Source organism: Sander vitreus, chromosome 3, assembly GCF_031162955.1.
Source record: "Sander vitreus isolate 19-12246 chromosome 3, sanVit1, whole genome shotgun sequence".
Lineage (NCBI taxonomy): Eukaryota > Metazoa > Chordata > Actinopteri > Perciformes > Percidae > Sander > Sander vitreus.
Window position 1 is genome coordinate 2,606,260 of NC_135857.1, and position 14,913 is coordinate 2,621,172.

General features: G+C 41.3%; 1 protein-coding gene across 1 annotated transcript in view; it reads left to right on the top strand.

The window, feature by feature from the left end:
- The window catches only part of nbeab (neurobeachin b), a 118,642-nt gene that overhangs the window by 5,445 nt on the left and 98,284 nt on the right, over window positions 1-14,913 (top strand). Inside the window, exons 4-7 of the mRNA XM_078245694.1 lie at window positions 1,039-1,100; window positions 6,308-6,372; window positions 10,621-10,729; window positions 13,561-13,727. Of these exons, the coding sequence (XP_078101820.1) occupies window positions 1,039-1,100; window positions 6,308-6,372; window positions 10,621-10,729; window positions 13,561-13,727 (403 nt within the window). The remainder of the gene's footprint in view (window positions 1-1,038; window positions 1,101-6,307; window positions 6,373-10,620; window positions 10,730-13,560; window positions 13,728-14,913) is intronic.

Here is a 14,913-nt window from a genome sequence, read left to right on the forward strand (position 1 = left end):
TCTGTTTTCCCCTCTGAAAGGTGTTCAGATGTCGACTGTTATTCTAATGTCATTCCCTGAGATTTGTCATTGGGATAGCCAATATTGTAGATGTTGTACTGTAACGTATTGTATTGTACTGTTGTACTGTAATGTTAACTGAAATCTTAAATTAGGAATATTCTATGAAATATATTTAAAATTTCTCCTCTGATTGACACCCCATCCTCCATGAAACAATGGCAGCTGTGTGGAACAGAGCTCTACCCCTGCCAGCCTATAATGAGTCCTAGAGAGTTGCATCCTTTCCTTTACTAATGACTGCACCTGTAATGGTTCTCGCCAAGTGCAACAGGAGGAGCTGGAGGTGCAGAATACGAGACCAGTTGCAGCCATTGTTTCTGCAAATGAGTTTTTCACACCTGCCCTTGTTTCATTAGAGAGTTGTCTGCTTCTGCGGCTCACCGTCTACAGAATGGAGATGAGGAAAGAAGCTGTGAATTTCTGTGTTCACTTCTGTGAGCGTGTGTGCATGTGTGAAGTGTGTGTGTGTAGGAGGTGTTCGCATGTAGATGTGTGATCTGTTCTGTGCACATGCAATTTTTTTTTTTTTTTTTACAGTTTTATGACGGGCAAATTTGAAGCACAATTTAAGAGGCTTACAAACTGCTTGTCACTTTGCCTGCCATTTATCTTACTGTATGCCAAAAACAATAAAGCTTCGTCCAAGTTCTATACTGTATAAAAAAAAAAACAGAGTAGTGGCCGGGTAAGCTCAGTTGTTAGAGCGGGCGCACATGTTTGCTCCTCGACGCAGCGGCCGCGGGTTTGACTCTGACCTGCGGCCCTTGCTGCGTGTCGTTCGCCCTCTCTCCCCTTTCATGTCTTCAGCTGTCCTGTGGAATTAAAGGCCTTATTTATTTAACCACGTATTTAAGTATTATCTTGTACTGCCACCTAACTGATGAAATAACTACTGAATGTTCCCACAGATATTCTGTGCTAAATACTACCTTTATGGTTAATATATAATTCTGTCAATCTGTTTTGTCTCTACAGGTCTTGTGTGTATGAAGTCAAGCACCTCGGTGGTGGAGCTCGTCATGCTGCTTTGTTCTCAGGTGAGGTTTTTCCTTTCTCCTCCTCCTCTTCACAGTCCTCTCTCCCAGCCTCTCTTTGTCTTTTTCTCTCGGTCCCATCCTCTCTTCGTTTCCCTGTGTCATTTGCATCTCTACTACACTTCTCTTGAAAACATTTCTGTCAACAATATGCCGGGATCTGTTCGGGGCTGGTTTCTAATTGGACATGGTCAATTTAATAGTACATTTCACTCACCTATTTAACTCATTAAAATATGTACTTTGAACACACAAAATAACAGGTTCAGTCTTTATCTCGTCAAAACTAGGGCTGCACGATATTAGGAAAATATCCGATTGTTTTGACTGACATTGCGATATGATTCACGATATTGGAGGGAATGATCGTTTTTGTATCATTATTCTCATTTTTATTGAAAATTATTAACATTGAAAGAAATGGAAATTAGTGTGATTTTTGGTGATCTGTACCAAACAAAGATGTTTTCTGTAGTCTGTAAGATAGGATTTGTAGGCCGGGACGTCTCTGCAGCACCACAATACTTTATTTTAGAACGGTTTGACACATATTTTGCCTTTAAGAAATATTGCGCCCCTCTGAGATTTGGATATTGCACTAGTCCATATTGCGATTTCGATACAGTTGCGATTAATTGTGCAGCCTTAGTCCAAACTGCGGATATTTTTATTTTAATGTATGGTTAATGCTTTGTTAAATTCTAAGGGCACGGTCTTAGTTCAGTGTCAAGTTTTTGAATCTCTGCTGAAGCTTTGCTTATCAGTGTTACTATTTTTTTTGTTGTAAAATGTTCCTTAAACAAATTGTCCAAACCGATGACGACATACAGACACAAACAGCACTCTGAGAGTCCAGCGACTTTCTCACTACACCCCAGAGCTTTAATCCAGAGCCCTCCTTTAGAGAAGCAGCCCCACCTCATGCATCGCTGCGAGTGACTGATCACCTCCAAGCTGACCCTCTGAATCTCTTGTTAAGCCCTTGTTTTAGAGAAGGTCAAAGCCCCGATGTAGCAGTTAGAACAGGAGATATTTAACATACCTTCTGTCAGCCCATCAGTCTTGCGCCGGGAGCCCATAAGGAAGCCATTACTTGGTGCCTCTTTGTGGATCCAGACTACAGGGCCACAGCCTTGAGGAGGTGGATTGCCACTATGTGCGCTCCGTGGTATCCGCAGTCCAAAGCCTTCTTCAGCAGGGAGCTCAGCCTCTGTTATATGGAGGCCATTATTCAAGGGCTTTCCTCCGAAAAAACGTACATAAAACGGGCAGCCAGCATTGAGTTATTGTTGCTCTTTTGAAGGTTTTTGACGGGCTCCTTTTTGCACTGCTTTTCTGTCTGTATAGTGTCTGTGGGAAGTTGCTTTTTCTAGCTCTAGGATTTATTGCAGATGAGAGCGTCAGCATGCTGTTAGGGTTTGAGTCCATCCCCCCTTTGCACAGATAGCATTACTGCGGCTCCAGAGGTTCCTGCCATTAGGGGCTCTAGGGATGAAACTCAGGCTGAGATATCGATCAGACAGCGAGGCCTTGAAGCTGGACCATATAGCTCGCTGTCCTCCTACAACCTTTCAAATAGAGATGAGCCACTGGCCGGTATCCTGATGCTGCACCATTAGTAATCCAGTTATGTTGCCAGCTAATGTGATTTAAAAAAATCCCACTGTAATGATGTAGAGTTGTTATCAGTGTTATATTACTTCTCTCAGGTGACAAAGCTGAGATATTTAGAGCTGTTTTATCATGAGCAAATATAATGTTTGTTCAGACTATGGCTGCACAAGCTGTCTTTTTTTTTTTTTTTAAATCGTCATCGCGATATCAACTGGCGCAATAAACACAACGTGGAAGGCTAGGACATATCGCGAAAGACACTCCGGGATTTTTTTGTGTAAGTCAAAAGTAAAATCAGTATAAAACTGCACTTTAAAAAGTAAATGGTGGCCGGGTGGGGAGTGCAGGCGCATGTACTGAGAGGTTTAGGTCCAGGGTTCGAATCCGACCTGTGACGATTTCCTGCACGTCTGCCCCCTCTCTCTCCCCTTTCTCACCTACCTGTCTTGTCAAAAAATTAAAGGCGGAAAAGCCCCAAAAAAATAATCTTAAAAAAAAAGAGTAAATGTAACTAAATTCTTTTTTTTAGTGGTGCCTTTTATGTTAAATTCAATGTTCAATAAAAGAATGTTGGAAATGATTTCCAACAAGCAATCTGTTGCATTTTAGCAGAATACTGAAAGCAGCAGAACTGAGTAGACTTTAATATTTATCGCAAGTAATATCGTTATCGCGATATTCAACAACATTATTGCATATTTTCCTCATAACGTGCAGCCCTCGTTCTAACTGTGAATTACATTGCAATAAACTCCTAATTAATGTCTTTGGTATCACATACTGTATCTCAAGTGCTTTCAAAAAGCACAGCAAGTCTTCTCAGATGCAGGGTGAGCTTTTGCTGACATCACTATGAAATGCCAACTTTGACATATCCCTCACATATTTCAACATTAATGTTTTAAGACAGCGAGGGGGGCACTTAGCTGACCTTTAGTCCCTATCTGTTTTGTGACCTGTCAGTTTTGTGAATGAATTGGCGCTAATGATCTGCCTTTTCTTATTTATGCATACTAATCGCAGCAATCATCGTGTGGCTGGCCACGGCTGCAGACACTGTGTGTCTCTCCTCAGCCTGGGCAGCTGAAGGAAAAGGTCAAGCAGCTCTGTTTCTTGTAACAGCTTAAACATACAGGGGGGATCTAGAGCGGAGCCACAGAGATTTAGTGATGGAAGGCCTCCAGATGTGGAGAGTATTGCGGAGCAAAGCAGAGAAGATAAAAGCAAAAGCTCCCGCAGAATGACAGGTTGGATTGAAACACCACAAATACTTAGTGCCCTGCTGAATTTCAGGAAGATTGAAGTGGGAGAGGAGAGAAAATCTTATCAAGGCCAGAAAAGTGTTGTGAGGGATGGGAGTTGTGGGGATTTTAGGTCCGCCAAACGGAGGTGGGTTTTTCAAAGATAGATGGAAGAATAGTACCATTGCTCCAATAAACTGACAGCGTCGTCGTTAACTGTCCAGCATTTCCCAGTGTTGCATGTTGCTTTTTAGCAACTTTTAGCAAATTGTTTGGTTCTCCACACAAATGTACTCCAGTCTTCGGGTTTATCGCTCTCATTAACATTGTTTCCTGCAGGCAGATGTGTCTCAGGCAAAAAGACTGTATACAACCTGTCCAACAGGAAACACAGTTTTGGCAAGTTGTGGGATAATTTTTTTAGGAGTTTGTGGAAAGTTAAACCTATAATTGACTATTGGACCTTAATTTGTCAGTTCGTCCTAAAATGACTAAGTGAATACAGAATAACGTCTGGATATGTAAGTAGGCAGTTGTTAGCTTCCGAGTAAATCCTAACAACAGTATCGGGCAACAATATGCCAAGGGTGTTTTCAGTTTATTGTGGAGCTCTTCTGCCCCCAGAAGGCCAAAACTCCATTCATGCAGTTTTAAATCCAATTTTAAAATATGCAAGCTACTAAACAAACTTCCAACGGCCAGAGGTGCTGAACCCTGGTCATGTTCTGCATTTACATCAAGGATCACATCTCTTGCACATCAGGCCTAATACCCTTCAAATGGACAGCAGAGGAATCTCTGCAATCACAGGCAGCCTCCTCTGGGAGCTCTGTTGTCCTGTTAAAAGAAGAAAGAGAGAAAAAAGAGCCTCTGAAGTGCTATCTCAGCTGTCAACAAGCATACCTCAGACAAGATACTAAATTTGACTAGTTCATGCTATACCTCGCACTTTCCTAGCAACGCCCTCAGTGTCACATCTGCCTTGATTTCTGTATTTATTTTTGTCACGTGAGCATGGTGCAAGTGGAACCTCAGAAGACTGGCTGTACATGATCCCTGTCCAAGTCAGGAACAGCTTATTCCAGGCATATACTGTAGCAGAGGAGGGGGTCATGGGGAACATTTGGAGACCAGATGCTCAGCAGTTTGTCAGCACCATCTCCCTGACTTAACGCATTGTAGGGTCAGAGTGTCCACTCTTGCGTGAACCGGTATGTGTCAGGCACGACAACTGTGTACAAAAACACAGGCTCATACATAATAATGTCAATGTCAGTTATTCTGGTACTATACACAACGCATGCTGCTTACCTTGTCCAGACATTGGCATAGAACAAACAGTGTCTATCACTGATCTACAACTACAGATTATATACCCCCATACAGTATATTCTTTTAGTTGGAATTGGAAATATTTATTTATGCAAATTTTCAATGGATAGTCATGTTCAAAGGCTCCTTACAATATGTGAATAGCCTTGAGTTGCATATACATTAGTAGCCCTCATGACTGAAAACCTTTTTTTTTCATTTTTTTTTTTTTTCATTCATTTTCCTCAGTTTTCCCTCCTGTTTTGAACTGTGGCCTTCTCTGTTTTCTCTTCCATTTGCACCTCAGTGAGGGTACAGGAGAGCTGAATTTCCCACAGTGAAAAGGCGCGCTCTCAAACTGCTTTTTAATCATTCCCAGAGCATGTTGTGAGACAGCAAGTGCTGGCATTCTGGCCCAGGGCTCAGATCCCTTCCAGGCGCTCACTGCAGGGCTCAGCGAGCCTGCTCAGTAATCTGTCACTGGAAGGGACGGAGGAAATGGCTGTATTTTAGTGTGAGGATACAGTTTCATCCCACAATTACATCTCTCCTGTGTTTACAGATCTTTTCACAGAGGAAGAAAGGCAGGTCACATTGGCTGTGCAAGATTTCAGCTTTTTATAACTTTTTTTCTCAAAGGATATATCGACTAAATGTGTACCCACTTAAATTACAAGCTATGAAATGTAATCTAGATTACAGTTTAAATATGCAGTTTTGGATGGTGAAATGTGATTCTTGTCATGCCTTTCAGAAAGATCTTGTTGCATATTGGCTCAAAATGGTATTTTGATACTCCTACTCTGCCAGCTTAACTAAAGCTGTTTGAGAGAATCTGTTTTTCTTCATTCATGTGTTAGCTTTTAGCTTTACTGCCTTCTTTTGAAAACTGGTTATACTGACATGATTTGTTTTAAACCCACATCTAATATTGATTATGAAGATGTAATTATTTTTTATTTTGTACTTTTAACAAACCATTCACAGCCCAAGAAAAATCGCACTCTTTTGTAAGTAAGGAATCACAAATGTGTTTCATTTCAGGAATGGCAGAACTCCATTCAGAAGAACGCTGGCCTGGCTTTCATTGAGCTAATCAACGAAGGAAGGTAATATATCCATTCACTGCAATACATAAGGTCCACCAAGCAGTGGTTTATTCATGCTTGTGGTATAAGTACGTACTTTAAAAAAATATTCTTCTCCCTGGCGGCCATAAAAGGGTTGTTGGATCAAGTAGCAAGCCATAAATTAGCTCTAAACCTCTTGGTGGCTGCTCTGCCTGTTTTACTGTTTATCTCTCTGTCTGTCTCCCTCCCTCTGGTCTCTGGGTGTGGCCAGACTCAGGGTTTTCCATAGAGCAGATCAGGGGCAGCTCAGCCTCCTTGCCCATCTGCTGACCCATCTGGCCTGGCCTTCTCTATGCCCAGGCTCTTGCTGCAGCCCAGCCAGGCTCCTCTGAGTCCCCTGCTGGCCCTGCAACAAAGAGCTTCAGTCAGTTGGGCCACACGGCGCTGTCCAGGGTGCTGCTGACAGACACATCATTTCCCCGGTGTTACTCGAGTCTCTGCACACCTGCTCTGCTTAACTAGACAGATCTAGAGGTAGCTAGAGTCTGGTGAATCTGTTTGCCTTACAAGGCGTGGCTGACAAAGACGTTGTTTCTGCAGTATGTGCAACAACACATACAGCAGGCAGTTGTGAGCTGTGTCTCTGTTTCATGATGCAGCTGTTTGAAAGCAAAGACACTTATTAAAACATACTGAAAATGCCCTGAAATTACTAAAATAGCGATCACTTTATTATTACCACTGCCCTTCTCTAGCATGACTGTAGCTGTATGCCACCATCCATGTAAGAGAACTGCCCCAGGTGACCGTGTTGATACATACATGCGGTTTTATTTTACACATTATCACAGAGCTCCCTTAGGGCAGTGTCTAAAAGTAAAAGCTTCAGGGACCACAATGTTGATCCCTCAGTCTTGTTAAAGCGTAACTCTCGCCAAAATGCAACCTAGGGTCTTTTTGTGAATGTACCCGAGTCAAACATTCGTTTAAAAGCATATTTAGGACGGAAACGCCACTTTTAAGATGTACCGTATTCTCATTTTTCGGTCAAATGGCCTTTTGAATGGGAGTGCTAGGGACACTACTATGATCACATCAAAATAGCTATTTTTAAAACACTAAGAAGGCTCGACACAACATGAGACTTTGCTCCAAGTATCACCAGGGGCTCTACACATGAACTCCAGCTTTGAGAACATTGTTTGTGTTCACAGAGTTTACTAAAAAGAAAGGTCTCTCAGCAACTCACCGTAGCTGTAAATAAATGCACGGATAATTTGTTGTTTTGTCGTTAGTGAAACACAATATTGACCTTGTAGTTGAAAAAGGAGCCTCATATAAGAATGACACATTTCCTCCTATGGAGTCCATTCATTCGCATTCGGAGATCGACTCTTTTTGACGGAGAAAATGGCGGATAGTGTAAATAACAACCGCTAACGTGAGTTGCTGAGAGACCTTTCTTTTTAGTAAACTCTGGGTACACAAACAATGTTCTCAATGCTGGAGTTCATGTGTAGAGCCCCTGGTGAGACTTGGAGCAAAGTCTCATGTTGTGTCGAGCCTTCTTAGTGTTTAAAAAATAGTGATTTTGATGTGATCATAGTAGTGTCCCTATTACTCCCATTCAAAAGGCCATTTGACCGAAAACGAAAACACGGTACATCTTAAAAGTGGCGCTTCCGTCCTGATTATGCTTTTAAACGAAAGTTTGACTCAGGTACATTCACAAAAAGACCCTAGGTTGCATTTTGGCGAGAGTTACGCTTTAAGAAGGGGACAAAATATATGTTTTTTTTAAAGGCACAGTCTGATTATAGTAGGGATGTAACGATACACTCAACTCAAGGTTCGATATAGGGCTGCGTGATGCAATAGTCACATTGCAGGATGTGCGATGTTAACGCTGCAATTTTTTTGCTGCTTGATAGAAAAGTAAACTTTTAGCGTACTCCTTTTTATATGATTGTTACCGGCCGACCCTTGCCCTTTAAGACAGGTGGCCATGTGGGCAACGTGTACGTGTGTGACGTAACGTTAGTCCGACGGGGTTTGTTATGGGAAGTGAGGCTCTCCCGTGTTTGTACCATAAGCAGCAGACACAGTGATGCACATGCTTTTCCATGGGTAGTGAAGTTAGTCGGTGTTTAATGTTCGCTACAAAGACGGAAAAAAACACCTGATAAATGCAACGTTATCACGACGTCTCCCTGCCATTTTTCACCGCCGAATTGACAGAAAGATCCCAGCCAGGCTAAAGCTAATATAGTTAGCATCAAGAAACAAGGGGTCTGTCCCAACTAACGTTACGGTTCGGGGCCGTGACGCTGGAAACGTAACACTAATCTACAACAGAAGTCGTGTCTTATATAACGTAGTTTACGCTGATTTAAACATACAATATGTAACTTTCTGGGAGTTGTAGTTTTTGTTGTTAAACACCATCGCTGATTAGATTGCATCTGTTCACGGACGATAGGTATGGTCGCTTTTAGACATTTTGATGCAGAAATGTTACATATTGGACCTTTAAGTGTTTTTGGATACACAGTTTGTTGCTAGTGCGTGACATGCAGGCTCTGCATGTACAGCTAACCACCAATCACAGTTAATGTTGATCAGTTTATCAAACAACCAAAGCAGGCCCCGCTAGTCGACCACAACCTGACATTTAGAGGAAGCAAGACGAATGCATATAATATCATTGATTTTAGCCTGGATTGATAGTATTATATGAATACAATGGTGTCATGTGAGTCAACCAGTGTATTTAACTACCTCATTTCCCTCTCACTCAGAAAATCACTTTAGAAGAGTAGCGTTAGTCACAGCGTTTACCTGCTTTGGTTTTTTTTAAGCATTTAAGTTTAACAAAGAATAATTCACATAAGAAAAGTTCCTTTTTTATTTTCTATGTAGATGCACTCCCCTACAAAATCGCCCCAGTAGTCAAGAATTATTTATTATTTCCAAATAGAGCTATTTATGTCATCTTGTAAAAATTATTCCTTTTTCATATCGCAGGGGGGAAAAAATGGCGATGTCCGTTTTTTCCAATATCGTGCAGCCCTATTCGATACGATTCATGATACAGAATGAGCTGCAGACAAATGACAAAAAAATATAGAAACTGTCCAAAACAACAGATGTGGCCTCTTATCAGAAGTGAAACTGAAATAGTATTTTATCTTATTCTCTGCTAATAAAAAAAATAAAAAAACTCGAAGAGACAAATTCGACATCAAAATAACTTAATAATAAATAGAAAAAAAATCTCTTCAAATAAATAAACGGGACGCTTACGCCCTGGGCTGTTTAAAAATTGCATCGCAGTTGTAGTCTTTACACATCCATATCGATTTTGAACCGATTCACAAGTCATCGATACATCCCCAGGTAGTAGACAAACAAATGTAACACTTCCAAAGACCAGTTTTAAAACTCTGACAGATATGATCAGTCACATCCAGGCCAAGTGTGAAAACCTGCATTGATTAGTGTTACCTGTCTATGGAATATTAACACAACACATCTCTTTTTCTCGTCAACTTGCTTTCTCATCTACTCTTGGTTTCAAAACGAAGCTTGGCATTGTCAGCCCCCGTCTTTGAACAGTCAACGTCTGTCTATTAATGAGTGCCTGTCAGCAGTTAAAGAGGCAATAGCAGCTGATGAATGCAGCCTCGGGATTACCGCCTCTCTTTGGGACAGGAGGCAAATTACAATCTGTATCAAGCACTGGAGAGGAACAGGGGCTGCTTTACTGTAATTAAAACAAAGCTGGCCTAATGGTGTGTAAAATGGCATGTAATCTACACACAGTAGCCAGGGTGTTGTCGATTATTAAAGATACTGGAATTTAAATGTGAATGTGGGCGGAGACCACGTGCCTCCTGAGTCAGCCATGTGAGAAGTTGTTCACGGCCAGACTTGCAAGCAATGCAGACACTGGGTTGATGTTGTGGCCAGTGTGAAGGGATGCTCAGTCAATCAGGAGTATGCCAGACAGGCTTCAATGCTCTAATGACACTCCATTCCCTCCTTAATGCTACAGAGGGATCTGTCACTGACCTGCAGCCTTGCAACATAACACAGACAAATGATGCTGTTTACTAGACTGCCTTTTCAATGTTGCCCGATTCTGACAAGCCTCAGTATATTTGCCTTAACCCTGCTCCTTCCTCAGGGGTGTCATTACAACAGATTTGAGCTAATAAAAAAGATCCTAATTATTGATAATACGCGTATAAATATATGCTGCATTTTACTTTCTCCTTTTTGTTAAAGGTTGCTTTGCCATGCCATGAAGGACCACATAGTTCGGGTAGCCAACGAGGCTGAGTTCATCCTGAACAGACAGCGAGCAGAGGACGTCCACAAACACGCAGAGTTTGAGGTATGAACTGCCCCATCCTTTCTTGCATCTGAACCTACAGTGCTCAGCATAAGTGAATACACCCATGCTAAAGTTGACTAAAAAGAGGAATACAAATCGGAAATTGATCTTAATGCCTTAATTAAAATAAATTGGAAAAATCCAACCTTTAAGGACACCAATTTTCTTTGTAAGTGAGTAATGTATCGTAAATAAATAAATGTTCTTCCTTAAAATACAGGGGGCATAAGTCAGTACACCCCTATGTTAAATCCCCATAGAGGCAGGCAGACTTTTATTTTGAAAGGCCAGTTATTTCATGGATCCAGGATACTATGCATCCTGATAAAGTTCCCTTGGCCTTTGGAATTAAAATAGCCCCCCCACATCGTCACATACCCTTCACCATACCTAGAGATTGGCATGATTTTATTTCAGTTAGCCTAATAGCTGGTTTGATTTGCATTGAGAGATGATTTTATGGAAAGTAGTAAGGTAAGTGGATGATGTACACATACTGTATAGCATTATACCTGAAACCTGTTTCATGGAAATGTGTGCTGTGGAATGCCAATCAAAGAGTATATTATAATATTTTATTTTATATATAATATTATTATTATTATTATTACTATTATTTTGTTTATTTTTATTTTTTTTCTTTCCAGTGTAGTGTAGGGAAAACGTGATGGTTTCCCTACACTATTTGCATCACGTGTGTGTGATGCAAATAGTGTAGGGAAACCATATAGTGCAAATAGTGCATCAAACACTTGACGGCCAGGCGGCACAACTGGCGGCACATTTTTGTAGGCTACATTTTATGTTATTCATTATGCAGTTCATTGCGGGTCTGTTTTATAAAGATATTTAAATGAAGTACTTATTGTCACTGATCCAAAACCACATATCGACGTCCGTGTACTAAGCCTTGGCGACATTGTTATTTTTGTGACATGTAGTGTGGGGATGTTTTTAAATGTAGCTTACGCTATGCATTACGAGGCGTTTACGTGGTTGCCAATCCAAAATAATAAAGGAGTTGTTACATGTTACATGAACACACACCATTTTGGTTACATGTGGAATGAAGTCTGAGTCTTTCTGTCACTGCACACCTTCAGTTTCCCCCACACTCCCGCGGTGCAAAGGTGCGAAAGCGTGGAACAGATCGTGCAGTCGTAAAACAGGATCATCATCTGCGCATGTCGGATCGTGCGGGCAGCACAGATCGCGTACCCACAATATAAGCAATGTCTGAATATTACTTCTCTTGCAGTAATGAGTATTTAGCTTTTATTTTCCTCTAATGGTTTTCTGTATAGAAATATGAAGAGGAAAAACATGGCCCTTGTATTTTTCAGTGCAAGCTACAGTAAATCAGTCAGCAAATTAGCACATGAAGCAAATACATGCCACAGAGATTGATAGCAAAATATAGAGACATCTTGCTCTATTACAATAGTTTGTTTGGTTATTGTAGAACATTAGAAGACATCCTATGTGTGCAATCACACAAACGCTCACGCACACAGACACACACACATACTTCCAGCATCTCTGTTAGCAGCTTGTACATGTGCGTGTGATGAGTTTCTTATCTGGCAAAAGCAGCCATCCTCAAACAGCTGCTTGACATACAGTTCTTGAGGATCCTTGACCCGCTAGATAAACTGGAAGAGACGGCTAGATATGCAATGTCAGGAGAGGGGGGAAGTGTACCTGGCCCCATCCGTTCTGTCTGCCAACTCCAGACAGCCTACACTTTTCATCTAGCTCTGATGTTACTTTATTACCCACTCTCCAAGATTGAAGATTCACGACGCAGATAAGACACTTTTACAATTAAGTTGGTGTCAGGGCGAAGCGTCATATGCCTTAACGTGATAAATAACGTTTGATATTTGTCACAGCACCACGTGGTGATGCGAGGTGACAAGCAGAGATTGAGTTATCTGCCGTATGAAGAATATGTTGAAGTATAGTATCTGACAGAATTCAAATTTGAAGCAGGAAATTCAATTTACTTCCAGCTTCTGTTAGCAAATTAGATTTTGAATATTAGCAAGAGTTCCCCCCAGGGTGGCATAGTGAGACAATCTTGTTTTAGCAGCAAAGATAGGGTCAGATGTGCTCCTCTAGATCACTTTTAGCCACTTGGAATACTTAGAGAGTCGTCTGGAAAAACCAGTATCACCATTTTTCACATGTGGCCAATTCATTTTAAATAGATAATTTACTTGGATATCAAACATTAGTTGGACTATGGTATAAACAATGTTTTTATTTAATTTTTGCAAGTTTGTGTCCACATTTTGTTCTAGGAAATGGCTGCATATTTTACATTGTACACCATATACCAGGGGACAATAATGTATTCCTTGATGGCAGTGTAGATGTGTAAACCTTGACACACTATATTCTTTGTGGATCTATTAGGAGTATTTTCCCTTCTCCTCTAATAGCACCATCCAAGGCTACCTAGCAGGGAGCCTCATCTGTCCGCGGTTAGGGAATGGACTGCCTTCATGTGCTCGCCATGATTTACTGCACTCCTCCAAGGGAGCAGAAATATATCTCTCAGCTGTCCACTAATATCTTTATGCACTCAAGTGTGTTGAATGAAGCCATAACATTCTTCAGTGTGACAAATGCTCCATTAGAGGGTATATATTATTCTGGCTTTATTCAAGTAAAACATTCTCAAATGCTATTAGTACAATGTCAGACATCACTTTTGGCACTGGATACTGTACTGAAAGCCATTAATATACAATGAGGTTCACACTATGTTTTTCTTCTTTTTTTTTTTTCTTCTTTTTTTTATTTTATTTTTTTAAATCTCAAATTAGTCCAACTGTGCCCAATATGCGGCTGACAGAAAAGAAGAAGAGAAGATGTGTGACCACCTGATCAGTGCTGCTAAACACAGAGACCATGTGACAGCCAACCAGTTAAAGCAGAAAATCGTCAACATCCTCACCAACAAGCACGGTGCCTGGGGGACACTGGCCCAGAGGTAAGCCCTCACACTTCACAAGTTCACCTTCGGACCAACGTGGGTCCACGTCGAGTCTTTAACGTGAACTAGCGTGAAATTGCTGCTCAGCGTTACTGTAGTGTCCAACCTAGAGGACAAAAGTTACCTGTTCACAAAACTCTGCAGGGATGGGGTTGGACCACCAGTTAATGTCATTTTCCCAGGATCCGATAGGGTCAGCGATCGGGTCAGCAAACGCAATTACAGTGTGGAGTGGCTGAATCCCCTGGGGACAGCTGATTGGCCAGTCTTCCGACAGATTGGGGGGGGGGGGTAGTTTCTGCACTGTTGTCCAGGCATTCATTGACCCTCTCAGTAACACAGCCCAGCACCTGGTGGTAGTTGCAGACTTTCCCATGGACCCTGTTAAAATAACCGCAGGCTCTCCTGCGCTGCCTCCCACCTCTCACCTGCATCCACATGGTCCCACAGATCCAGAGTGGAAGGGCAGGAGTTATATTAGACAGACAGAGGTGTTACAACATACTGTTTGTATTTCATACTGAGCTAAGAGCGGAGGATTTAAACCTGTGTCTGTTGTTACAGATTTAACGGCATTCATGCAATCGTTCTAAAGCCTGAATAAGGAAGCTTCAGTTGCTGCTTGCAGAAAAAATTGCATCACTGGATGCAGGTCAGATGCATAAATGGAAAGTAACAGAATAAAATGTCAAACATGAATCCAAATACTTAATTGTGCTGTGAGCTGCATTTTCCAAGACCAGGCACTTGAAAGACAGTCTGGCACTTTTACACAGCCCAGCACTGCTGATTTGCCAAAACAAATGTAGCCTCTTTGCTGAAACAGTAGCTTTGGTTTTGTTATTACATTTTGAAAATACAATGCAGATGTGCAAACATGTTCGTTGAAATTGGGTTTATTTCATATCTTTAACCATCTTTACCGTTATCGTGAAAAATATTCTAGCTGGTCTAATTACTTTTTACGGCTACATTTGATGTCTTTGACTTGCAGTAACGTTGAAAGAGTTTCCTCCCAAAACAGCAGCTGTCATAAGCAGCTACGTTTGGTTTCTTTTTCCATGGTACTGTGGCCAGTTTCTACTTCCTTCATGATATCAAATGTAGTTATATTGGCATTACTCGCTGTGTCATTTTCTGTCTGCAGTTAGGCTCAGAACTACTAAAGAGAAACCGAACGTGT